At 37.2% G+C, this 27,193-nt stretch overlaps 1 protein-coding gene across 2 annotated transcripts in view; it reads right to left on the bottom strand.

The window, feature by feature from the left end:
* PAPPA (pappalysin 1) overlaps positions 1–27,193 on the bottom strand; it is a 475,476-nt gene that overhangs the window by 156,014 nt on the left and 292,269 nt on the right. For both annotated transcript variants that reach the window (XM_088466086.1, XM_088466022.1), the window contains exons 11-13: positions 22,352–22,450; positions 21,857–21,992; positions 18,192–18,405 (exon numbers count right to left, since the gene is read on the bottom strand). In XM_088466086.1, coding sequence (XP_088322212.1) covers positions 18,192–18,405; positions 21,857–21,992; positions 22,352–22,450 — 449 coding nt within the window. The remainder of the gene's footprint in view (positions 1–18,191; positions 18,406–21,856; positions 21,993–22,351; positions 22,451–27,193) is intronic.

The following is a 27,193-nucleotide window of genomic DNA, read 5'->3' on the forward strand; positions in this document are numbered from 1 at the left end:
ATTATGATGTCCAGAGTGCCGCACCTTGACTTGATCTATTACTTACTTTTGTGGGGGCACCGACAGCAGTAAATTGGAGTGTGTCATTGGGAGTGCCAGAATTACCTCGATTGTATATATATATATATATATATATATATGATTATGTATATATATATATATATTTATATCTGCTGGCACTTTATATTGGACTCATCACCTTTCTCTGCCACAGCCACCTGCTCTATCCATCCAGCCCTGTCCTCATCTTTCTACTGCTCAGTTCCCTGGAAGCCTGTCCTGGTCAGCCCCCACGTCTCCGACCTCAACCCCCTGCATGTGTGCCCCATACAGCATCTTTCCCACTCTGTCCTGCCCTCCACCCATGCAAATTGAGGAGACTAGATAGGCCTTCTGAAAAAAAAATCTATATATATGTTTAATGGTGTGGTATATTGAGCAAGATAAAACCAACATGATTGGATACACTAGGTCACAGGACCGTGCATTATTTCCTAATAACCACACTCCTTAGGTTTGGTTTACTTACAACTGTAATCTGAGCCTCATCACAAAGCCACAACTGTTTAATTCAGCAAGTGTAAACCATATAATCTCACAGCGACACACTGCTCAAAGAAATCAGCACATCACTGCCTCACTGACATACACATTTCTGACAGAAACATTTCAAGAAATGTCCAAATTATTTCATGACTCAACGGACGGAACATTAGTCCTCACCAAGGATCTTGAACACGATTTACCTGAGCAACCACTTTAATATCCAGCAAAGCCAACAGTGAGCAGACATGCCAGCCCTGAACCTAAAGAAGCATCAAGCACTTCCTGCCAAAACAATTCACTATAGAACACATTTTCTTTCCAAAAAGAACCACTCTTATACACTATTATCCAGTTGAATGTTTATTCATAAAAAACTACTAAAGTTAAACAGCCTATTATGAACAATTTTAACTCCTATTCTGTATCTGTTTCACTCTACATCATCTCCATGTAGAACTATTTTGTCACAACAAGGACCATTTTATAAGATAGATATACCACTCTTGGGTGTGAGGTCGCGCTCTGACATATGCACACCTTGGGTGGTTAAATGCACTCAGCCTTCAGGCCGACCACGACCGCACACCCAAGAGTGGTATATCTATAACAGCAGTTTTTCTGTTGGTAAATGTATTGAAATTCACTACTGACACAGGGCCACACTGTCTTGTCTCCACCATTTGCATCTGTTTGAGGATAAACTGAACAGAATTTTAGGAGAAAAATACAAATGTTTATTATTGAAGGTTCCAAAAGTAGTACTAGGTTAGACTTGGAGGAATTTATTTTACTGCTTCCATCATGAATATTTTCGGGAGCAAAACCCTCAAATACAGTCAGGTCCATAAATATTGGGACATTGACAGAATTTTCATATTTTGTCCTCTATTCACCACCACAATGGCTTCGAAATGAAACAAACAAGTTGTGATTTAACTGCAGACTTTCAGATTTAATTTGAGGGTAATTACATCCAAATCAGGTGAACGGTGTAGGAATTACAACGGTTTCTATATGTGCATCCCACTTTTTAAGGGTCCAAAAGTAATGGGACAAACTAAACAATCCTAAATCTAACTTTCACTTTTTAATACTTTGTTGCAAATCCTATGCAGGCAATTACAGCCTGAAGTCTGGAACACATAGACATCACCAGACGCTGGGTTTCATCCCTGGTGATGCTCTGACAGGCCTCTACTGCAAATGTCTTCAGTTCCTGCTTGTTCTTGGGGCATTTTACCTTCAGTTTTGTCTTCATCAAGTGAAATGCATGCTCAATCGGATTCAGGTCAGGGGATTGACTTGGCCATTGCATAACATTCCACTTTTTAGCCTTAAAAAACTCTTTGGTTGCTTTTGCAGTATGCTTTGGTTCATTGTCCATCTGCACTATGAAGTGCCGTCCAATGAGTTCTGAAGCATTTGACTGAATATGAGCATATAATATTGCCCGAAACACTTCAGAATTCATTCTGCTGCTTTTGTAAGCAGTCATATCATCAATAAATACAAGGGAACCAGTTCCATTGGCAGCCATACATGCCCACACCATGACACTACCACCACCATGCTTCACTGATGAGGTGGTATGTTTTGGATCATGAACAGTTCCTTTCCTTCTCTTCTCTTCCAATCACTCTGGTATAAGTTGATCTTTGTCTCATCTGTCAAATAGGATGTTGTTCCAGAACTGTAATGGCTTTTTTAGATGTTGTTTGGCAAACTGTAATCTGGTCTTCCTGTTTTTGTGGCTCACCAATGGTTTGCATCTTGTGGTGAACCCTCTATATTCACTCTTGTGAAGTCTTCTCTTGATTGTTGACTTTGACACATATACATCTACCTCCTGGAGAGTGTTCTTGATTTGGCCAACTGTTGTGAAGGGGTTTTTCTTCACCAGTGAAATAATTCTTTTGTAATCCACCACAGTTGTTTTCCGTGGTCTTCCGGGTCTTTTGGTGTTGCTGAGCTCTCCGGTGCATTTTTTCTTTTTAAGAATGTTCCAAACAGTTGATTTGGCCACACCTAATGTTTTTGCTATCTCTCTGATGGGTTTGTTTTGATTTTTCAGCCTAATGATGGCTTGCTTCACTGATAGTGACAGCTCTTTGGATCTCATATTGAGAGTTGACAGCAACTGATTCCAAATGCAAATATCACACCTAGAATCAACTCCAGACCTTTTACCTGCTTAACTGATAATGAAATAACGAGGGAATAGCCCACACCTGTCCATGAAATAGCTTTTGAGTTGATAGTCCCATTACTTTTGGCACCTTAAAAAGTGGAAGGCACATATTAAAACTGCTGTAATTCCTACACCGTTCACCCGATTTGGATGTAATTACCCTCAAATTAAATCTGAAAGTCTGCAGTTAAAGCACATCTTGTTTGTTTCATTTCAAACCATTGTGGTGGTGAATAGAGGCCAAAATCTGAAAATTCTGTCAATGTTCCAATATTTATGGACCTGACTGTATAAAACCAGATTAATTTTTTCAGAGTGTTTCTAGAGACCAGTAAGTGGGTTTACCTCTTAAAATGCATTAGCAAAAAATTGAACTTAACATAAATAAAATAGTATTGTTGACTCAATTATTCTGCATTTCACACTGAGCCATAATGAAAGCAAAGTAACAGCTACTTTGTTTTAATGAAGCAATGATAACCCCTTTCTCTTGCTTTTGTGCATTTCTTACAGAGGTCACTATGTCCTTATAGCTTGATCTAGGTAATGCAATATAGGTAGCATCTCCCAATACCCTTCAAGGGAGGACTTTATGGTCATATTACCTTAACTCACATTAACACCCTCAAACTGTCGGTGAGCCTAGGTGGAGAGAACCACTGTTTATTAACTGGGTTTTAGCCGGGACTCTAAAAGGAGCTTTATAATAATAAATCTGTTAATCATTTATATATTTTAATTTGTATACTAGGATTTGAGGACCTTTAAAAGAAACATATAGCATTTCATTTGCAAATCAAGCTCCAGACAGGCAAATTTAATATACACACATTCATGCGTTTGCTGAATCCAAACTCAAGCCATTCCTGTCTATATTTATTGGTGTATGAAAAAACAATTTCCAACAATAACAACATTGTAGGAAAAACACAGCATTTGCAGAGAGCCGCCAAATAAATAGTATTTGAAAAAAAATTTGGCTACAGCAGCAGAACATGAATGCTAGAGTGAAAACTTTGCCAGCTTCATGTGTAGACTTCAGTGGAAGGATTCTGCTCTTCTTATGTGTATTGAAGGAAGGGACTAAAGTATTTTTGGTTGCAGGGCAGAAAGAGAAAGTAACAGCTGCCTTTTAGTTAATGTTTCTGAAGATTAAATAAACATTCAAGAAAGTTAAAGTATAAGCAAGTAAAACTGACAATATATTTACATAAGAACATGTTTATTTTGTGCAGAAAATGTTTTGAATTGCTACAAACTTACCATTTATGGTCTCAATTTATTTGAAAAACAGTAATACTGCTGCCACCATCCTAAAAAAAACTGCCGGAGCATATATGCATAAACAGACAGTACTGATCTATTATGTATCATGGGGAATGAGAGAAGAAGCTCCAATGATATAAATAAAGATGGTAATGTACATACGTCTGTTACAGTACATACAGTATACTTCTTTCATTTGGCTAGAACGGCCTTTTTTAATTACTTACAAGCTCTTATAGACAGCATATATCTCAGATTACTTTTTTGGGTAGAAAAAAAACAAAAGCAAAACAAAATAAAACCTGTTTGAGATACACAGCTGCAAAGATCAAAGGCCAATAAAACTAGGATTTTTTTTAATAAAGGTATGAAAGATTCAGGAAGGTATAAGGGTATTTGTTTGCAATTTAAATAAATTGCTTGAAATTGAGAAGTATATGTACATATTTGATGACTCCTAATTTGGAAATGTGAATATCCCTATTTTTTAATATTTACCAACTACATAATTAAATTTCTCTTATTCTGCAAGCTAGAGGCAATGATTAGCATTTATTCTTATCCTCTAGGGTGAATAAATGAATATTTATTGAATGTGAGCATTTAAAATACAAAAAAGTACTGTAGGCTATTATCATATTTAGCAAAGGTAACATGGAAGATTTAGGCTGTAAGAATTTGCATGGTTGCAACTGGGTATCTACAGAATAAGGACATTTTGAAGAAAGGTAATGATGGAACATCTGTCTTTAATTGCAATTTTCTGATTCAATATTTAGATCAAGTACTATCCCAGTATATAACTTAATATGGGACTGAACCTATACGATTTGATAATATATATTTTACAATTCCAAGCTATACAGCCGCATACAACCACAGTTTTGATGTCTCCCTGGCACCATCTTTTCCCTAAGCTATGTGCTGTAGTTGTACTATAATAAAATCAGTGTTACTGTAAGCCCAGACTCTGTAAAATAATGAAACAGCTATGTTAACTGAATTATTAATCTACACAGTAGCTCAAAACATTCCTTAAATTAGTATATTCTTTATTTTGAGATTTTTCATAAGAAGTAAATATAGTAAAAGCATATAGCTGAGGTAATCAATAGTTGAGATAATCTGTACAGAATAAAACCATATCAACATTAGAAGCAAACATAACCCCAATTGTTCAGTACATGTGGTAAAGAACAAGTAAAGAACAAGTAACAAAAATAGTTACAGAGAAATAATTAGAGAACAGGCAGAGCCAAAGATGGAAAAGGAGAGGAGGAACAGACATGTGAGCCAAGGTGACCTGGACTGTAGTGAAGATCTGGGAAGTAAAGATTTAAATATTTTTAAATGGTCCTTAATTTCCAAGGCACAACCCAGGTTCCAAAGAGATTTTCCCTGGAATTTTCCCTATTTTTCAGTAATGACAAACTGAACAATTGAAAACTTCTGAATGTAGTTCTTCCCATTCATTCTTATTTTTGAGGCTTTTTAAGTTAATTATTAAAGATAATTTAAAATAAACTATGATATAATAAAAAAACTCAAACTTCACATGATTTCAATTGTTGAGTTATACAACTCGCTAGAACACTGCAGACTACAAAATGAAATTATTATAATTGTTCTGCTTAAAATAATTCATATATATATAAACAGATGGAGTCTATTAAATTATTGCTGCTGATAAGCCAGTTTAATTATTGATCCAAATCATTAATAAATCCATCCCAAAGGGTTTATTTTGCAAATATAATGAACTCATATGCTATATTTGCATTTTGCATATTTCATCACTCTATAGAAACTCCTTAAATTTGCACTCATCCTTAAACTTCAGATGTGGGGAAAAATTTCACAGAAACACCATAGTTTACAGTGCACTGAATAATTTTATGTGCACAACCTGTAGTTGACTTTATGGACCAAGGCCAACCATTAGCAGAACATTAAAACCATGTTTATCAAAATAACTTATGTCAATAGAAAAGGCATATTTAACAGAACCTATGTCAAAAGCAATACTTAGAAAGCAAGTTATTTTTATAAGGACAGCAAAGTGAAGTGATTCGGTAAATCACAAGTTTTTATGAAATTTATGGATTTGCAGTCAGGAAATCAATTTATAATATATAAATACATTTTAAATAAAAGAGTAAAAAGTTTCCAAATCAGAAAACAAAAGTCAATAAGAGTCCAGAGATTCATCATATAGCGTTTTACTGTATGGATACTGTAACTGTGGTAAATATTAAAAAAAAAACTCAAGGTAAAGCTGGTGATAAACTGAAGGTAAAAGTTGTAGTAAACATGAGATTTGAAGGTGTTTTAAAATCTCTTGTTATCACCAACTTTATCTCCTAACAAAAAAATAAATGCTGGAGAAATTTTATTGTATGCAATATTTGCCATTTTACAGTACAACTGTGACTAAAAAACAGTATAATATTATTAACGCAGTGGCCAATGGAATTTGACTGGCTAAAAGAAAAAAACATTTCAATGGGAAAACTAATGTAAATAGACATGGTGAAGGCTTGGGCAACAAGGGACCAAGCAAAAGCTATATGAGTTTTCTTTTTGGAATTTTTTGAATGCATTACAAACATATTTTTTAACAATACAATGGTATATATCATAGATATACTTGAAGGGTTTACTGTTTCCAAAGATAAAGAATGGCTCCTAATAATATAGAAATAGGTTGGCATATGAGGGTGTAAGATCACTCCCATTGTGGTACCTTCAACTATAGAGAAATAATTTAACAGAAATGTAATAACCCTAAAAATACAATTCTGTTTTTCAAAAGACAAATAATTATCAATCATTAACTTGGATGATAGCGTTATAAAGTTTATATTTAAAAAAAATTACTGGACATTCAAAAATCTCATTGCTGTGTAAACACAATTGAATGCCCAAGGGAAAATGAGCTAACACTTTCTATGCTTGCTTGTAGGATTACAAATTAAGGAAATATATTATTTAACCAATTATACATTTATTTACATATCACACAGAGTTTTATTCAACACAACTACTTATCCTGTTTTGTCCATATTAACTAGATTAGCAAAATACTTGACGATAAGTTTTTCATTGAGAAACAAGTACTGCATATACTTTAGTATTTTTTCACTGACATATTCAATTATCTAATTTCAGCTGGAATACAAAAAATTCCTAGAGGAGCACCTTCAGCTCAGAAAATGGATAAACATCAGATTTAGTTTTTGGACACAGAATGCTTCATAACAATAACATTATGCTTATTTACATGCACAAACTCTTGTTATATAACTAAATCACACAATTCATCAAAACTTAATTGTAAAAATTAAAATAAAGCTACCATTATTGATAGTTGAAGGACTATAATGGAAATTAATAAATAGTAATATTGTAATATCATTTGTTTACATATTAGTAACAATATGAACATCTATGTCAATTAAATAGATCTTGAAAATGTTAACTTATCTATTTAGTTCCATGAGGATTACAATCTTGTTTGACAACTGTTGAAATGACTATAGTCTTTGAAATCACATCATGCTGAATCAACATGTGTGTAGAGGCAATATATGGCTGTTTAGTCAACATCACAATTGGTGCTTTCTATGGGCTTCTTTATATATATCTAGTTTCAATAAATTCCAATGGGATTTGAGGTTCTTGCTTAGCAACATTAAGTGTTTGCTTTATAGTAGCAGTACTTTGATAAACAAATAACAAACTGTGGATTTTGTATTGTAGAGAAATGTGTTCAATGTTTTGATAGGTTCTTCAATGACTGAACAAATCTTTCATCCATCTTTAATCTAATCTATTAATGGCTGTGGGATATGATGCTGAAATGAAGTGCTTTATGTCATTATATTTCAAGAATGTCTGGAATTCTTCTGAAACTAGCCGACATTCATTATCACTAAAGAAATGTAACTCATTTCTGGAAAATATATAGGGCCCCATTCAAAAATTACTGTATGCTAATTACCAGTGGCATATTTTGTTTAGTATTGCAGTAAATATGCAGATGGTATTTATCATTACCTCTCCGGTGAGGTCCAGTAATGTCCCCTGCTCAGTGGCATCCTCTGCTCTGTTGTTGGCAGCATATCACTGCCAGCAATGGGATGTTGTGTCAAGCCCATGTGTGACAGGAAATCTGCACATGCGCATTAGACTTTCAACCAGAAGGGACTCAGCAATGCTTGGAAGGCTTCACTGAAAATATATGTCTTGTTGTTAAATGGGGCCCATAGCTCTCAAGCCAGTTATAAACTAAAAATTAGGGGAGAAAACAGTGCAAAAATATGAAATGGAGCAGCCTTAGGGGTAAATTTACTAAAGTGAGAGTTTTTAGAAGTGAGTCTTAGAAGAGATGTTGCCCATAGCAACCAATCATATTCTACTTAACATTTAACTAGCACCTTCCAGAACATAATAGCTAGAATCTGATTGGTTGCTATGGGCAACATCTCTCCTAAAACTCACTTCTAAAAGCTCTCACTTTAGTAAATTTACCCCTTAATCTGAACTAAAACACATAATAATAATAATAATAATAATAATTATAATTATAATAATAATAATAATTTTATTTATATAGCGATTTTCTCCTAAAGGACTCAAAGTGCTTTACATTTGCCTTTACAGTACAAAATACAAAATAAGCTTAAACAAGGGACATTAGTGAAATGCTTGGGTGAAGAAGTAAGGCTTGAGTCTATTCTTGAAGGATTCTAGTGGAGGCCTCTCGAACTGTGCAGGGAAGTGAGTTCCATAAGGTTGGAGCCCCAAAACTGAAAGCTCTACCCCCAGATGAATTACGTGAGATTCTAGGTACTGTTAATAGTCATTTGTCAATGAATCACAGTAATCAAGTGGGATGGGTAAGGAATCAGAAGCTGCTTTAGGTACCTTGGGCCATGGTCATGTAGGGCTTTGTAAGTTAGTAATCCAATCTTGAAAACAATTCGCCATCTGACAGGCAGCCAGTGAAGGGAGTAGAGAGTGGGTGTTATGTGGCTGGAATGGGGCTGGTTGGTTAATAGCCTGGCAGCTGCGTTTTGTACCACTTCAACTTGTTTTGTTTTCTTTGTACCATAAATGCTTGTTGAAATTAGGCACTGACGTCTATTGGATTAATTTTCCATACATTTTTACACCTTTAGTGGAAAATACAACCCACCCAAGTGAATGGAAAGGAGATTTGTTGAGTTGTTTTTTTCAACACATTTCATTTCCATTCACTTGGGTGGAATTGATCAAATTGAGATATTCTGCACTATGTTGTATTTTTTGTGTATTTTCCACTAAAGATATATATATAGAGAATATCCAGGAGTGGCACTCCCAATAGTCATAGAGAGAACATCCAGGTGCCTTCCGATAAGGTCTGACACCAGTCAGCCCAAATATAACTCCAGTTAGGCGGCACTCTGATCAATAGAAAATGACTTGACACAGGGATATCACCAACGTTTCGGAGCTATTTATTGCTCCATCATTATGGTAAAAAAAGGAGTTGCTTTTTTTATTGTATGTTTTCCACAAAACAGAGGTATCTGGTAATGTGGTAATGGAATTTTCACAAATGTATTGCAATACACTATTGCTTTAATAACTAATAATGCTGATCCCATGCCCAGTTCTATTTTCAACTTAACTCTCACCACTTCAGGGCTGATCTATCGTTTCCCATAAATACAGTATATATATATATATATATATACATATATATATATACACAGAGCTGTAACTAGACTTTTTGGTGCCATGTGCTACAAAGAGCATTGGCGCCCCCCTCATTTTTCAAAGGGACATAATGCACCCAAAAAAGGGCCATGGCTTCATGGGGAAGGTCCAGGGAAGAGATAGGAGAGGCCAGGAGATGCTGGGGATGAAATAAGAGGAAGCTACAAGCAAGAATGATAATAAACAGAAATTTGACAGGACCAAACAGCGCCCCCTGACCTGTGGTGCCCTGTGCGATGGCACCAGCCGCACTACCCTAGCTACGGCCCTGTATATATATTAGGGATGTGCAGGCTCGGATTTACTCGGATCTCAAAATGGCATTTTATTGTCTATCGCCTATCATGTGTTTTAGATAGCAAATATAATAAATCCGAACTTGCGGTAAAGTGGCGATAAGAACCGAGTAAATCCGAGTAAATCCGAGCCTGCACATCCCTAATATATATATATATATATATACATATATACATGCAATAAACAGACTTGAGCTGTGCAACACCCAAAAAAGAAAAGAAATTTGCAACTGTCTTGATTAATCAACTAGGCTAAAGTAACTTTAAATGTTATAAAGAACTGTAATGACTGAACAGCTAATGCAAAAGAAAAAGAGACTACTCGTCCTAATTACTATTATCTGCATAAAGTACACACAAAGTGCTCTAAATTATCACAGAATATGCAATTGTACTGTTATGAACTATGAAGTTTCTGTTAAAGGCACTGCGATTAGACACTTTAAAACACTTATCTTTAAAGCTGTAAAATAGAGCCTGTTAATAATAACAACAGGTTTTATTCCATTTAAAGATTGGATTAGTTCAGTGCATGGCATTGAGTTCCAAGAATACTTTACATGACACCATCTTGTTTTACAAGCAGCAGCACACAACATACTACAATGAAACTATTGGCCCAGCTTCTGATGTGGGGGTAAAACAAAAAAGAACAAGTAACTTTGCACCTTGGTAAACCCATGCTGCACTGCTGGTGGGGCAGATGCAAACTGTTCAGAGTTTTAGATATGAGAGGGGTGTGTCCAAATTAAAATCTAAATTGCAGTGTAAAGCTGGCCATACACGGTGTGGTATCCACTGTGCAACACGATGGGGGATCTGACATCCGACATATCGGGCGATCCCCACACACAGTGCAATCGGGTGGCCGACCACCTGATGTGTCAGCTCCCCCTTCCCCCACCCGCATAGCGCTACATGGGATCGCACATCGCATCCCCAGATCGACTGAACCTGCAGTAAGATCTGGGGGTGCGATGTACGACCCCACGGGTGCGCACTCTGGGCCTGATTCACACCCGCTCACTAAGGTGCAGACGCACACTTTGGGTGATAGTCGCCTGTTTGCGCATGCGTATGCATCAATATGCGCACGCGTGCGCCACTCAGTGCGATCGAGAATCGTGCATTCGCAGTACACAGACTGGACGCTATTTTGAGTGACAGATAGTGCAGTTTGTGGTTGGTAACAGGGGAAAGTGCTTGTGAACGGGGGAGTGGTGCTGCAAACACTGGCGTGTCTGGGAGCGTCAAAACGGAATTTTATAGCTGTGCATAATTAGCAAAGATGTGTCATTGTACACGTCACTTGATTGTTTTTCAGCCTGCAGTGATCGCAGTGCTTGCGGCGGGGTAAGCTCTACCTCAAGCGCTGCGTGCAGCTCCGATGGCTCTTGATGGTTCTGATTGTTCCTACACTTCCTGGAGATGACGTGTGTTAAGAGAGATAAGTGAGCGTCCATATACCAGACAATGCGATCACGGCATTTGCATACCCGGCCCCTTTTAGATGCAGCTTAGCGTCCGGGTCTGAATGAGCTCCTCTGTCCGATACCATGCCCATACACGGTACGATAGAGTAGCCAAATCGGACCAATCCTTCGGATCAGCTGCTTTATTGCACCGTGTATGGGCACCTTAGAAAAAAGCTGTCCAGCATCTGTGGGCTACATGCTAAAGCAGCCAGTATTTACCCTGCATGCAAAAATAATAAATGCATTTGCACTCCTTGCATTGTAGCATGGTTTGCCCATATGCACAGTTGCTTGCTGTTCTTTTTGCTTTACTGCCAACTCAGAATCAGGCCTATTATGTACTGTAGCATGCTGTATCACATATACCCATAGAAAAGGGCTCTAGAGCGTATATATCCCACTACAGTTTGTTGCACCGAGTTGTTTCAAGACTGGCTATCACTGATAATGGATGCAGGATGCCTACCTTGAATTCTCTCAAGAAAGGGCAAAGACATTTCATATTCTAATCTAACAAGTAATCATTCTGCCTTCTGCAAGAGAGTTGGTGAAAGTATTACATGCTAGCAACGGGATCCAGGGGCAAACGCAGGATTTGAAAGGGGGGGGTTTCTGCATATGTATGTATGTATGTGTATACAATTTATATATATATAATACCCAGAGGTGCGGCACTCGCGGACGGACAAGCAGACAATCAGGTCAGTGGTAGTAGCATAACGTTTCAGTTTTATAACTGTCTTCAAGATGACAGTTATAAAACTGAAACGTTATGCTACTACCACTGACCTGATTGTCTGCTTGTCCGTCTGCGAGTGCCGCACCTCTGGCTATTGTATCTTATTGACTGTGGAGGCACCCGGCAAAGTTATCTATTCCTGTTCCTGAGTGCCTGTCCTGTATATATGTACCACCCACATGCCTCTCACACATGGATAGTTACATTTTTGCAATGAATTGGGTAAGTATAGTTGTATTCCCAATTTGGACTGCCCCCCTCCTCCCCTCCCACACACATACACTCAGAGCAGATTACAGACACTTACACTGCACATTACACACAGACATACACTGCAGATTACACACAGGCATTTACACTGCACATTGCACACATACACACTGCACATTGCACACAGACACTTACACTGCACATTACACACACTGCACACTATACACATACACACACTGCACATTACACACAGACACTTACACTGCACATTGCACACAGACACTTACACTGCACATTACACACTGCACATTATACACATACACACACTGCACATAAACTGCACATTGCACACTGACACACACTGCACATTACACACAGACACTCAGAGCACATTACACACAGACACACTGCACATTACACACAGAAAATCAGAGCACATTACACACAGACACACTGCACATTACACACAGACACTCAGAGCACATTACACACAGACACACTGCACATTACACACAGAAACTCAGAGCACATTCAACACAGACACACTGCACATTACACACAGACACTCAGAGCACAGTACACACAGACACACTGCACATTACACACAGAAACTCAGAGCAGATTACACTCAGACACACTGCACATTACACACAGACATACACTGCACATTACACACAGACACTTACACTGCACATTACACACAGACACCATGCACTGCACATTACACACACTCGGACTACAGACCATCTCCCCCCCACACCCATGGTATAAACAGAGCTGGGAGGTACAGTACCTGTGATGATGTTTGTCGCTGTGCTAATTACATGCTGTCCGGAGTGCAGATGAGGAGGAGAGCAGTGAGTGACATCACTGGCATTCAAAGCCACATGGGAGCTGTCAGGGAGGAACTGCAGCCACAGCAGCTCCCCTGTACTGCTCTCAGCCATCTCCATAGCTACGCGGAAGCTGCCCAGTCGGAGCTCACAGAACGGCCTGATGAGACAGAGACAAAGCTCTCTGTCTCACTTTAAAAAAACAAATAAATACTGTGCTGCGGGGATGGATTGGCCTGGCAGGGGGGGCTTCTAGGTACTCAGAAACCCCCCCTGTGTGCGCTACTGGGATCCCAGTATGGTTTCAGTAGAAATTTTACACCTGTTAAAGAGTAATAAAGTACCTCATGTCTTGCTGTCTTCACCAATGGCAAACTTCACTGCAGAATATGGGAGACACAAGTCCCTGGCTACTCTGGCTGCACCCAGATCAGAATAAAACCTAGAGACTGTAGCAAAGACGGTCTTGCTTTACCTTTCACCATGACAATGTAATAGTCTAATGGGGGAACAGAAACTGTGTATCAGAGAATTGTAGTTCTCATTCAGTGACGATGAATACCTGCTTGTTTGAGCTAGGAAAGCATGGTCATGGCTGGCAGAATGCAAAATGTGGGACCTTTGCAATCATCATAAGCTGTGCACTACCACCATAAGCACTGCATTTACACAAGTGGTTAAATAATGTAACTTTTGTTTTCATTCATGTCCTCTCTACTATGTACAGTAGTCTTTGTTTTCACTGTTTACACTTTTTATAATTAACATGACTAGTGCATTTTGTATATGTACAACCCAGTCTTCACCCGTAGCAGCCCACCTCTCCTATAGAGCAGTCTACTCACTGGTACTCAGTTAGCCCCAATTCTTATGTACGCGGTGGTATCGGTTCACATAGAAACTGGTTATATTCTGCTGAGGTGATAACAACAGTACGGTAATACAGTGAAGATTAGTCAGGTACAGATCCAAGTTCAGCTTAGGCACTAAATATAAAGGTGACAGGGAGAGGTAAGGGCAGGTGGCATACAATCATAAACAGTAATGGGCAACAGAAGAGGCCGGCAGCAGATAAGAATAAAAGCTAACTTAGCAGAAGTCAAGGTGGACGAAAGGCGGAATAGTCAAAACAAGAAAGGTCAGTAGCAAGCAGGATAATAAAGAAATGAGAACAATTCAGATACATAAACACTTTAACAGGCGATGGAGTGATTGCCACTGACAGTTGCATAATCCTGCTTGAGACCAATCCGAACGAGTTAATAAACTCAATCTTTACAGCGCTAATGAATGACTGCTTAGCACCTAACCAATAAACAATCTCATTAACCTGAGATGCACTGGTGTAAAAAAGGTTGTTATTGTGGCAGTATTGTTCTCTTATTAAATAAATAAATAAATAAATACATAATAAATATTAGCTTTGCGTGATACCTGACAGGAGTGAAAAATTGTCAATTATTTGCTGTTAGCATGTGAAGTGATGCAGAGGGACACTGGATTTAACTAAGCACTTAGCAAACTAAATTCTGCTGGCTTCTATTCACAAGGCGCCACGTAAGACCGAAACTTGGTCATTACATACAGCTATCGGTGGATGTCTTTTTTGAGGCTATACAAGGACATGTACTCTCCTTTCACATTACTGCTTACACCTTTTTTTATTGTATATATTTATTGCAAATATATTGTTTAAAAAATAAGTATATTTAATTTAAAAAAAATAAATCCCCACTTATTTAAATATTAAATTACACATGTGAAATACAGAGCATATAGTTGTTCTTGTTTTCCAAACTGTGTATTCTGAGTTGTTGTGAAGGATTTTAGCTCACTCCCTGAAAAGCAGCCAAGGGCTCCAATGAATTTTCATTGAGGAAATTGATTTTCTAAGGACAGACCACATGTAGATTTTTTATATAAAAAAAGGAAACAAAAAATACAAAACAAAACTTCAAGCTCCAAATTCCTGCTTTCGTAAGTATTACACAAGGCTCAGATTTAGGAGATCATCAACAAAATATATTATATGACAAATTTCCTAAAGGATGTGTTTCTGTGAATACTAGAATTGAAAGGCATCTAGTCTACTATGAACATGATACTGTTTTCCGGTTTACAACTGACAGCTGCTACAGTGTTGTAAATGTAAAATCTATGCATTGTTGACACTCATATTAAAAAAGGTTATGCCCTTGTCCCTTACCTTATCACCAAAGTAAATACAGTGACCTTTGTCATAGTATATTATCACATTCATGCAAAAATATAGAAATGTAATATCTGGTGGTGCTATACCGCAGACTGATGGTTTTAAAGGTCATTAGGGAGATAAAAAGATAGCAGTCCTGACCCTCAATCTCCTGACTGAAACTGTCCCTGTAAGCAGTCATGTTCTCAGTGACGTGGCATGGGTCATGAAACTTCTTGATCTGTTCCTGACATTGGGCCCGATTCACAGCCGTTCGCAAGCGCAGAGCACTTGAAAGTGGCTCGATGTTATAGCCCTGCGCATGCGTCACATCCAGCGTGCGCATTCGCGAGCCCCGCAGAGCGACTGAAGTTCAGTCGCTCCGGGGCTCGCAACAAGACGGGGCGGCTGTCGATGTTGATTGACAACTCGCCCCGTTTTGTGGGTGGGTATGGGGGGTGACCGGACAGACGCAGGCGTTCCCTTAGGAACGCCTGGTGTTTGTAGGAGGGCTTAATGACATCACTAGTGATGTCAGTAGTGGACTTCCTGCTCTATTAGAGCAGGAAGTCCACTTGGGCTTGCAGCAGCTAGACCCTATCCCAGGGTCTCGTCGCAAGCCCGATGGCCGCGATAATCGCGACGGTCTCCAGCCCGCTCGCAGAAGCTGTGTGTGGTCACCCACAGTTTTGTGAGTGGCCTGGAGACAAAAAAAAATGCCCACAGACCCAGCGAGCGGCCAGCGGCTGCGAGCAGGTCTGAATCAGGGCCATTGTGTACAAACAGCATTTAAAACTGTTTGTACCGTACAAAAGTACCAGAGTTCTTTCATATTGTCAAAAAAAGTGCAATATGTACTGTATGTGACATCATTATGGATAGTTAAGGGGGAGGTATATTGAGCCTTGAGAAGTGAACAAGTGGAGAATTTGCCCATAGCAATGAATCAGCTTATACCTATCATTTTATAGAATGTACTTCGTAAATTCTAGGTATAAGATGTTTGGATGGGTATGAGATCAGGAAGTCGACACTCATAATTAAAGATGAACGGTTCGGTTTTGCTGAAAACCGAACACACTCAAACTTTGGGGTTGCAAGTCAAAGCAAGTCTCGGCTTCAATCACTTTGGGGTTCCAAGTAGAATCGAGGCCCGACTCGGGTCTTCTGGCAAGTTCGAAACTCGGATCTAAAAACAGTATCTCGGATCTCACGTACAGTAATTTGGATTGCATTTCAGTCCCTCCATTATGAGTTAGATGCTGTGAAGTGGTCAAAATTGACTGGAAATGGATGGTATTGATGTTAATAACACGATATAAATAAAAACAGGACCAAGTTACATGATTTCAGCTGTTTTTATAAATTTTCAAAGAAATTAAAAACCAAAACCGAACCAAAACTCTTGAGGCTGGTTTTGCCAAAACCGATACAAGAACACGATAATGATTTACAACCAATATCAAAACACGAGAGGTCTGTGCACATCTCTACTCACAATGTCACCAGTGAGATTGTGAATTTAACTGTGGCGATAGCGAGATCCTGACATGGGTGTAATGATATTTACAGCATTTTACCCATGTGGGTTTTATAACTTTAAACATGACGTTTACCAGCATGTAAACTTATAACTTATAACATCCTTATGGGAAAAATCCTCTATGTACCATTATACCTGTGATGGGATCGTGGTGCTGTCATAGTGAGGTCGATATACTCACTAGCAACATTGTGATTGTTGACCTCCTGTACCCAACTCGATTGGTTGCTATGGGCTACTTCTCCATTCTTTATAAGAGTTGATACTTCTCCCCCTTAGTCAATTATGTCATAAGTGATAAATATGAGACCTATCTCATGCAAGGTATTACTTTGAGATACACACAACTAATAGAATCTGCTCATTTATTAAAAAATAAGGGAGATTTATTTAACATCTAAATGTCTTACCTTTAATATGAAGTGAAAAATAAACATAATGCTCTATCTTTTTTTAAATTACAAAGACCTTGATTGAAAGTACCCATATTTGGTATTGCTACATTTTGGACAACTAGATGAATAAATTTGAGCTCATGTCTTGGGATTCTGAAAAAGTATGTTTTTTGTGATTTTTTTTTTTTAGCTAATGGATGGAAATTAAAAATATATATTTTTTCAAATGTTAACAAAATAGATCCTTGTGTGAAAAAAAAATACAACATTTCCTTGGGTAGAGTTAGAATCAGAAAAGTAATTCCTAGTGAAATCATCACATCAACTACAGAGTGGGCCACAGTTGAGCTTTATGTCAGATTAATTTCCATCTGTATCATGCAAACACCGTTAACTTGTCTACTTAAGTACTTATTGACCCTGGGACTAGGGAGCACAATTATACAGACAGGTGGGATGTAGACGAGTAATGATGAGGCAGTAGAGAGGCCTGTCTTAAAAATCTGCTGCCCTGAAAATCAGTCAGGTCGCCCACTTTCATTCAGGGGACCTCAACATTGTAGAGAAAGTAGTTTTCAAAACAGATTACTTTTAGTAAATGATTACCAGGACACAGCACAGACAATTTTTACAAATATTATTTACCCATTTTATAACTAATATGTTCTTGTCCTTCCTGTACCTTTCAGACTAGACAAGCCAGATAATTCTTGAAAGTAACATCTGTAAATGAGTAACCTACTCACCTCTGCTCATCTGCACTGTAAATCTCTCCTCTTTGACAGCTGCTGATTTTGATAGGGTCAAAATCATGGAAGGACCTCAGAGCCACCCCAGAGATGGCCACCAAATTAGAAGTGAAGCTAATGAGGACAGCTTTGCTGTGGTAAAAGGGCTTGCTGAGGTCATGCATCACAGGGATCACCAAGGGATTGTTTCTGCAGCTAAGAATATGAACTCCTGCCATGAGAAAGGTACGATAAGAACACATTAGAAGCTTTCTCCCTTACTTGACTAAGTTTCCAGGAGAAATCAAAAGATAAACATGTAAACAACTCAAATTAAACCTTTAGTAGCTTAATTTTATAGTAATTCAATAATATTATCCAGTAATACTTGTAATTAATGTAATCCTTATAAGGTATATTAAAAATATTTTTATTGTATTTTATTGTACAATTCAATTAAAAACTTAAAAAATACTATCAATCAAAATATGGGCGAGATCTATCACAGGAATATTTTGTTTAAAATCAGCCCAAATGACCATACAGAAATAATTAATTCCACAAACCCTTAACACTAGTAATATAGATTTGTTTTAATGTTAGGCAATTTGGGAAGATTTTGTTCTAACAAAATCTATAGTTTTCCACTCATTTGAATGGGCAATGCATTTTTGATAAACACAGAACACACATTGCAATAAATTGCCAATAAAAAGATTAATCTCATTCACCTGCATGTTCGACCTCATCCTGCCCTCACTCCTTCTCTGGTCTCTATAGACAAATGACCAGAAAAATGAGCGGAAATGGGTTTCCTCAATATATTTGCTTAATACATTGACCATAAAAGTGTCCACCTACTATTTCAAATTTTATGCCAGCTTCAACAATGATCCCAAAAGATTTGAAAACCTCTTAGAACAAGTTACTTTCCAATAGGATGTAATTTAAAGAAAGTAAGACTGCATATCTTCATTTTTCATCTTGAAATCCGTTTGAAAACAATGTATTATCACTTAATCTGTACTATTATTTTTCATTAGGTAATTGAGGTTGAAATTATTATTAACCCATAGAAAACTTTAATAGTCACATGTCACATTAATGTGCACATTTTTTTTATACAGCTTGATAACATAGCTACCTTATATCTTATTGTCAATTTTTGGGAAAAAATGAAAAAATTGGGAAGTGGCGTTGCAGTTGGATATTATCTCCCAGATGTTAATGAAGATTAAACCAGCACTAAACACTGTTGTGAAGCACCACTGATATGCATATTTACCTGTTTTAGAGCTTCCTTCTGAATGCTTTCTTATTTTCCAAGTTATATCACAGCTAGATAATGAGGGTAAGGTGCAAATGTGATAGGAGGCTGTGCTTTAATCAAAATATAAAAAAAAGAAAATTGCCCTCCAGGACACTGCAGATAAATCAAACATACTTGAATCTTACATGATAATAGAAATTTAGTGGTATTGGTTTACATACATTTGCAAATATATGAATAAGCGCTGCACCAACGTCAAGGCTTCTCTATACCAGTGTCCCTAACATTAAGGGTTCACGTCCGAGAAGCAAGGCATCCAAAAAAATTCCAGCCAAGGACCATCCCCAGGACATCACACGAAAAGGGGAAAAAAGGTGATAGTGAAGTGTAAAAGGATAGATGTGTAAAGATAAATCAATAAGTGTTAATGAAATGTAAAAGAATTAAAATGACATCAATAATATACAAATGAATAGAGAAGTGAAAAAATATTATATGTGAATTAAGTGGTGATGCCATGAGAAAGGTCCAGCCAGAACAACCCCGGGGGCCCCACTCCCAAATGCTCACCCCAAAATAATTATTGCTACATAATAGTAGCACCCACTCTGGGTCATATAATTACAAATTCGTGTACTGCATGATAACAGTACATGTATGAGCTGAGAGCTAACTTACCTTGGAGGTACCCCTGGGGATGGTCCTTGGCTGGAATTTTTTGGGGTGCCTTGCTTCTCAGACGTGAACCCCTTAATGTTAGGAACACTGGTATAGAGAAGCCTTGACGTTGGCCCAGCGCTTATTCATATATTTGCAAATGTATGTAAACCAATACCTCTGAATTTCTATTATCATGTAGGATTCAAGTATTTTTGATCTATCTGCAGTGTGCTGGAGGGCAATTTTCTTTTTTCTGTGTTCAGTGTAAACCCCACCCTTTACAAGCACGTGTAGTATATCATTAAGCTGATTGAGCAACTACCATATTTTTTGCTTGCAGTTTGGAGGCATGAAGGGAGTCAGCATTAGGAGGAGGTGCTGATCCTTATAGTGCCATGTGGAGGTTTTTTGGGGTACCTCCAAGGTAGGTTAGCTCTCAGCTCATACATGTACTGTTATCATGCAGTACACCAATCTGTAATTATATGACCCAGAGTGGGTGCTACTATTATGTAGCAATAATTATTTTGGGGTGAGCATTTGGGAGTGGGGCCCCCAGGGTTGTTCTGGCTGGACCTTTCTCATGGCATCACCACTTAATTCACATAGAATATTTTTTCACTTCTCTATTCGTTTGTATATTATTTATGTCATTTGAATTCTTTTACATTTCATTAACAAATTGATTTATCTTTACACATCTATCCTTTTACACTTCACTATCACCTTTTTTCCCCTTTTCGTGTGATGCCCTGGGGATGGTCCTTGGCTGGAATTTTTTTGGGTGCCTTGCTTCTCAGACATGAACCCTTAATGTTAGGGATGCTGGTATAGACGAGCCTTGACATTGGCCCAGTGCTTATTCATATATTTGCAAATGTATGTAAACCAATACCTCTGAATTTCTATTATCATGTAGGATTCAAGTATTTTTGATTTATCTGCAGTGTGCTGGAGGGCAATTTTCTTTTTTCTATATTTTGATTAAAGCACAGCCTCCTATCACATTTGCACCTTACCCTCATTATCTAGCTGTGATATAACTTGGAAAATAAGAAAGCATTCAGAAGGAAGCTCTAAAACAGGTAAATATGCATATCAGTGGTGCTTCACAACAGTGTTTAGTGCCCTTTACAAGCACCTGTAGTATATCATTAAGCTGATTGAGCAACTACCATATTTTTTGCTTTAATCAAAATATGTAAGTTTTGCTAACAACACAGTTGTCTACAAGGTTTCAGAAAGTGCCTGCACAGATTAAGACTTCTCTTTAGCCCATGAAACCTTTATTACAAGATGTTTTACCAAAGGTATGACTGTGCATAAAGAGTATGCTCAACTCTACTATTTTGTAGCAGATTTGAAATCGACATCATTTAATTCTTTCCTCCAACTGGTTCATAAAATGTAAATCATCACTTATCCATGTTCCTGTAAGACACATCCATCTTATTCTTCTCCCCAGTGTTTCCTTCATGGTGGACATAGAGTGAGGATGTCATAACTGTTTGCACTCACCCGGCATGGCCTCGGGAAGATTCTCCAGGGAGTCAGGGAGATCCTCTCTATTTTAGAGACTCTCCCAGTCATATGAGATAACAGGATATAAAAAAGACCTGTCTGCCTTTTAGCACTGAGATACCTCAAACATCACAAAATGATGTGAACAATAATAGCACAAGCTCAAATGAATTTATTGTTAACTATAATGTTATTCAAATTAGGTAGCAAAGAGTAATATGGATGACTTTACCAAGAGGATGCATTTGGTCCCTGACATCAATCAATTGAACACTGATGGTCTCTGGTTTTTCATAACTGTAAGATGTTCCATCTGTCACCAAGTGGACAACCACAGCAGCAACAACCACATATTGTGAAAAATGGGCCTGTAAAAAGGACAAACACAACTTTATGGTGGTTAAGTTTAATTAGTTACAAAAAAATGTATTTGTGAAACGCAAAACTTTTGTCCTACTAGTACATTTCAAGTGGCACACCAACAGGGCCGTAACTATTGGTGTGTTATTGGTGCCACTGCCTAAGGTGCAAGGCCTGGTAGTATCTGTATTTGGCTTGCAAGGTACCTAGGTAGCAAAACAATACAATGACATAGGAAGACCCGGTGACAAGCCTACTTTTAATGCCAATAATGGTGATCTAATCATTTACATTCTAAATTAATTGTTTTAGAACAATATATTTTTAAAATATAATCAAATACTATATGTTTTATTAAGAGAATTACCTTTAACCAGAAATTCATTACATCTGATGTGGCTGTGCATGGATACCAAGCATACTGGGATACTGCATCACCCAATTTCATCACTTTAGTCTGGCAAACCTGTTAATACACCAAATGATACAACATTGAGTAATTTGTATAATTTATGAACAGCCTGATAAATGCATGTGCAATTCATAGAGCATTATTATACCGTACTTGTGTGATCTGACAACCAAATCGCACAAGTACCAATTTCCAAAAATGTCAAAAGACCATAATTATAGATAATGGCTTAGTCCGGTGTCTGCTACCTTTCATATTAAAATTGCACCCACTGTACAATTGGTGAGGAACAGGATTTAAAGTTCAGCTTTTTAAAATGAAGTTACTGATATTACCAAGGCTGAAAAAAGATAAGCGCATCTCCTGAGATTCTGTTCAATAAAGTAATCAGCCCGTGAAACAGAATGTTTTAGATGTACTCCAAATCAAAGAGTCACCTTTCTTACTCAAAGTTATTTGGATTATCAATGTTCATATGCGACACTTCTTTTTTTAGCATGTCTGGGGAAGGTGTATAAAGACCCTGCATGTGCCAGAAACTGAGCAGATTACATAACACTGTTACAATGATACCCTTGGATTGGTTCTCCCCTGAAGAGACAGAATAAGTTCTTCAAATTGGTATCTCTCAAATACTTTAGAAGTACATAAGCTACCAGCAAAAATTATAGTGGATTTTTTTTGTGTGACCATATTGCAACATCCCTTGCTACAATAGATCAAGCTGGTGCTGCTATTAATGACTTACAATTCTGCAGTGTCTACAGTAAAGTGACTACCATGCCAACCACTGGCACATGATGCAATGTGCATAGAGACTTTGATACGCTACTCTGAGCTCTGTCTGTTGTGTGCTGTAAAATCTTCTAGCTCTTTTCTGCATGAAAGAGAGATTAGCAGCCACACTTGACACCCCCCTTAGTGATTCTAAGAATGAAAAGGACAGTAAGCCTACAAGGTACTTAGCTAGAAAAAGGAAAAAACTAACTTTTTACTGTGTATTGATTTAATTGTCCAAAGTACATAAGAACTATGGGTTCTCTGACAAATATGATCCTGGGTCCCCCTCACTGGAGTCTAGCTGCCCCTGTAGCATTATCCCCACACCTCTGTGTCCATAGGTCTCTACTGTAACATTACCCCCTTATTCCCCCTAGTGTCTATACTTTTCCATTGCAGCATTACCCACTGCCCTCAATGACATTACCTTATATCTTCATTGCAATAGATCCCCCAGTGGCATTACCAACTCCCCCTCATGCAGAGAACAGTGGAGCATGTGTCAGAGGTGACTGATAATCAATCTTCCTTCTGTAGCTGATCTCCACACTCATAGAGATCAGTGGAAAAAGTGCACAGAAGGAAAGACCAGCTACCTTCTTTGCACTTTTATATTTGGTGCATGCTCACAAGAATAAAGATTGTACAGCATTCTGTGACATAAAATGGGCATGTGATGTTGCTATGTCACAGCCAAGGGATGCACCACAAAAAGGAAATCCATTGTGAACATGTTGAGAACTGTTTTACTCTTTTAAATGACGGTTGCATGAGATGTGTCAGTGAAAGTATGACTGGTGGAAGTTACATCCCGTGACGCCATGCCAGTTAAATGGTATGGCAGGATATACCAGGTGAGTGCCTTGTCTTTCCAGGCCCTCTGACATTTGTATTCCCTGTCCCCTACTTCTAACCATGCTAATATCACAATCAGGACAGGGAGATGTTCCAGTTGGAAGTGGTGAGTTTTTAACATAAACTCGACTTACCCATGTACAGAAACCGACTATGATTACCCAAGGGACTGTATTACCCCAGGAGACTGTAGATGACAGTCTTCCAATCTACCGAATGTTTGTACAGTATATCAGTAAGTGTATTTACTGTACATATCTGAATAAATACATGTACGTTCATATGTGTATATATATGTTAGTCCCATTCTAAATGCAATAGGCTCAAACCCAATATGAGGTAATTCCAATCCAAGTTGCAAGTCCTTGGGCTACTCAGTGCTGCTTTCATTTACTTTCAGCAGTATAGGGCCAAACAAAAAAAGGGAGACTTCTTCACTAATTACAACGACCTGGAGCTCTGGAGGCGAGCCATTACTTTTTTCCATTCCCAACTTGCTCCAGAAGCACTAGGTTGGAGACTATTAAAACCCCAATACCTCATGAGGGAACATGAAGAACCCCACGGATTGGGGGGGGTAATTTAATGAGACTGTCCAACACCCACTCTGAATTCTAAAAATATTATAAATACCACAGCCTAAACATCATTGCTGGATTGTACTTTCATAGATTGGGGTGAGCAGAGAGAGTTCACTTGTGAAATTCTATAATATCTAATTTTTATATTTAATAAGGACTGTAAGTTGTCAATTTTGTAAAAAAATATAAACCCATACAAAATTAGTAACTACTGTACTGTAGACCATTTGATAAATTTCTGCATTTTCTTTTTAATTACATTGTTAAAACTTCTCCAAAACGTATTTTCTTTCAGACCCACATTCATAAAATGTTTTGCCGGCATCTAATAGTAGTAATTGTGTTAATCTATACCTATGTTTCCATGGAAAGTATCTATGTTTGAATAATAATGCTCCTAAATGTTATTTCAATCAGTGCAGTTTGCTTGACATAAATTCCAGTGAGTCTGATTTTTAAGACAGCTACATACTGTATTGCAAAATCAATATTTCTTCCCAAAGTGCAGCCAACTGAAATGTAATGGTCTTCCTGGTATTTACTGTTGCATTTTCTATGCATTGAATATTATTAATGCCTCCAGGCTAGTGGTATATCTGCTGTGAGGTAGGGTAAAATCTTTCATTTATGGTTGTCAGTAATACTCTTGAAATTGTTTGATGATGTGTAACCAGCATTTGTAAACAGAGCTCTCTGAGGTTACATGTAAGAGTTTCAGCTATATAAATTAAGAGATTCTTGCACTCTATGTCATATTTTTGTGAGGCACGCATGTGACCCCAAAGGTTGTAAAACATGCTACCAATCTTTATCACAAAGCCACACCATATGTGTGCACTACAACAAAGATGTAATGTATTTCTTTAACTATTACACTTAAAAAAAAACTACAGCAAGTACCAAATTTCCTTTGGCGTAGATCATGCTAACATGCTCCCCTGCTTGTATTACATTTTCACTACTTTGCTTTTGTTGGAATCAACTCTCGAATATTGGTCCCAAGTGTGGATTACTGAAGAACTTTACAAGATTGAATGAAAGTCTGACGTGATGTGTTCCAGCTTCCCCTAATGTTAAGTCGTTATACACAGCTCAGAATATGGGAGCTATTCCTTTATTTCTGCATGGTGACTCGGCCCACGTGAAATAAAGAATTTTTTTCTCAATCTCACTTAATATAAAATGTTGTTGCTACATAACTCAATGGGCAATCTTCAGTTGACCACAAAGCCTAGATTCCATTAGTCATGTGTGAATTGTTTTGAATGAAGGCTGATGGGGGGTTTAAAAAATAACTGAATTTAGGTAGAGTTTCTCAGTGAAGGTTTATTTATAATGTTGGAGAGCCAAATCTGAATCAAACTAACTAGTGGTGATAGATAAAGTATTGTATTTCATGGAGTTAAGTAAAACGGGATCAAATAAACATGATGAAATAATAGTGCAGTTGTATAGAGCCATATTTTAAACAATGAGAACGATTCCTGTCTTCTCAGTGGGAAACAGCATCGTTTTTTTAATTACATGGGAAAAACTTATGGTATGCATTGTCTTCAGCCTGGGTTATCTCAGGACACTTCTGTTTTATCTCATAGCACTTGATTGTCTTACCAAAATGAAAACACTGATTTTGCTTCTGAAATCACCAAGAAAGAAATGAAATTGCACAAATAAACTGATCAGGGTATATATTTAATATATTTATAATTTGTTTTACATGATTTCATAATAAACAGAAAAGGTATTAATACAGGAGATGTTTTGTGATATTTGTGATGCATTTTAGTATTACAATAATCTTTATTAATAGTATTATACAAGTAAGCATAATTAATTTAAACTATTCAGTATATTCTTTAATTATGTCTTCAGCTTTTGAAAAAGAATGTTACAAAAAAATAAAAAAACAGTAAAATAAAATTAAATGTAATAAAAAGTGGATCTTTCCTGTTTTTACAAATCAAAACATAAAAAAACATGAACAATAAAATATATTTTGAAAGGCAAAAACATAATAATAAAGTTGTTTTTTATTAAATGGTCATTTAACAACAAGTCCACTCTATGTTTAAGGCAAATTCTATTTCATTTTGCTTTTAAATCTATATTATATTTGATGGTTATCTATTATATGTATTGCAATTGAGAATTATGTTAAAATTATTATTTGAATTTGAAATCGAAGCTAAAATGTGCTCACACCATCAATTAGTTGTTTGCAATTCCTTGTTTTAATACCAACATATATATTGTTTGCATGTCCACAGAAAAAAAATAATACTACTAATAATACTACTACTACTACTACTACTACTACTACTACTAATAATAATAATAATAATAATACCGAATTCAACATGTTTCTGACATGTTATTAGTTCATGCCTCAATAAAAGATTATTTTGGGTCATAAACTCAGATCAGAGCATGAAACCTTCCTATAGAGAGGAATAGACAGTTATTAGTTATAAAAACAGATATTCTATGGCCAACTGTTCTGAACTACAAACAATGGTCAAAGAAGTAACATCAAAATAATTATGTGGCAATACAAGAATCAATTATCTATTAAACAAAGTTT

The sequence above is a fragment of the Taudactylus pleione genome, unplaced genomic scaffold, assembly GCF_031769625.1.
Source record: "Taudactylus pleione unplaced genomic scaffold, aTauple2 ptg000009l, whole genome shotgun sequence".
NCBI lineage: Eukaryota > Metazoa > Chordata > Amphibia > Anura > Myobatrachidae > Taudactylus > Taudactylus pleione.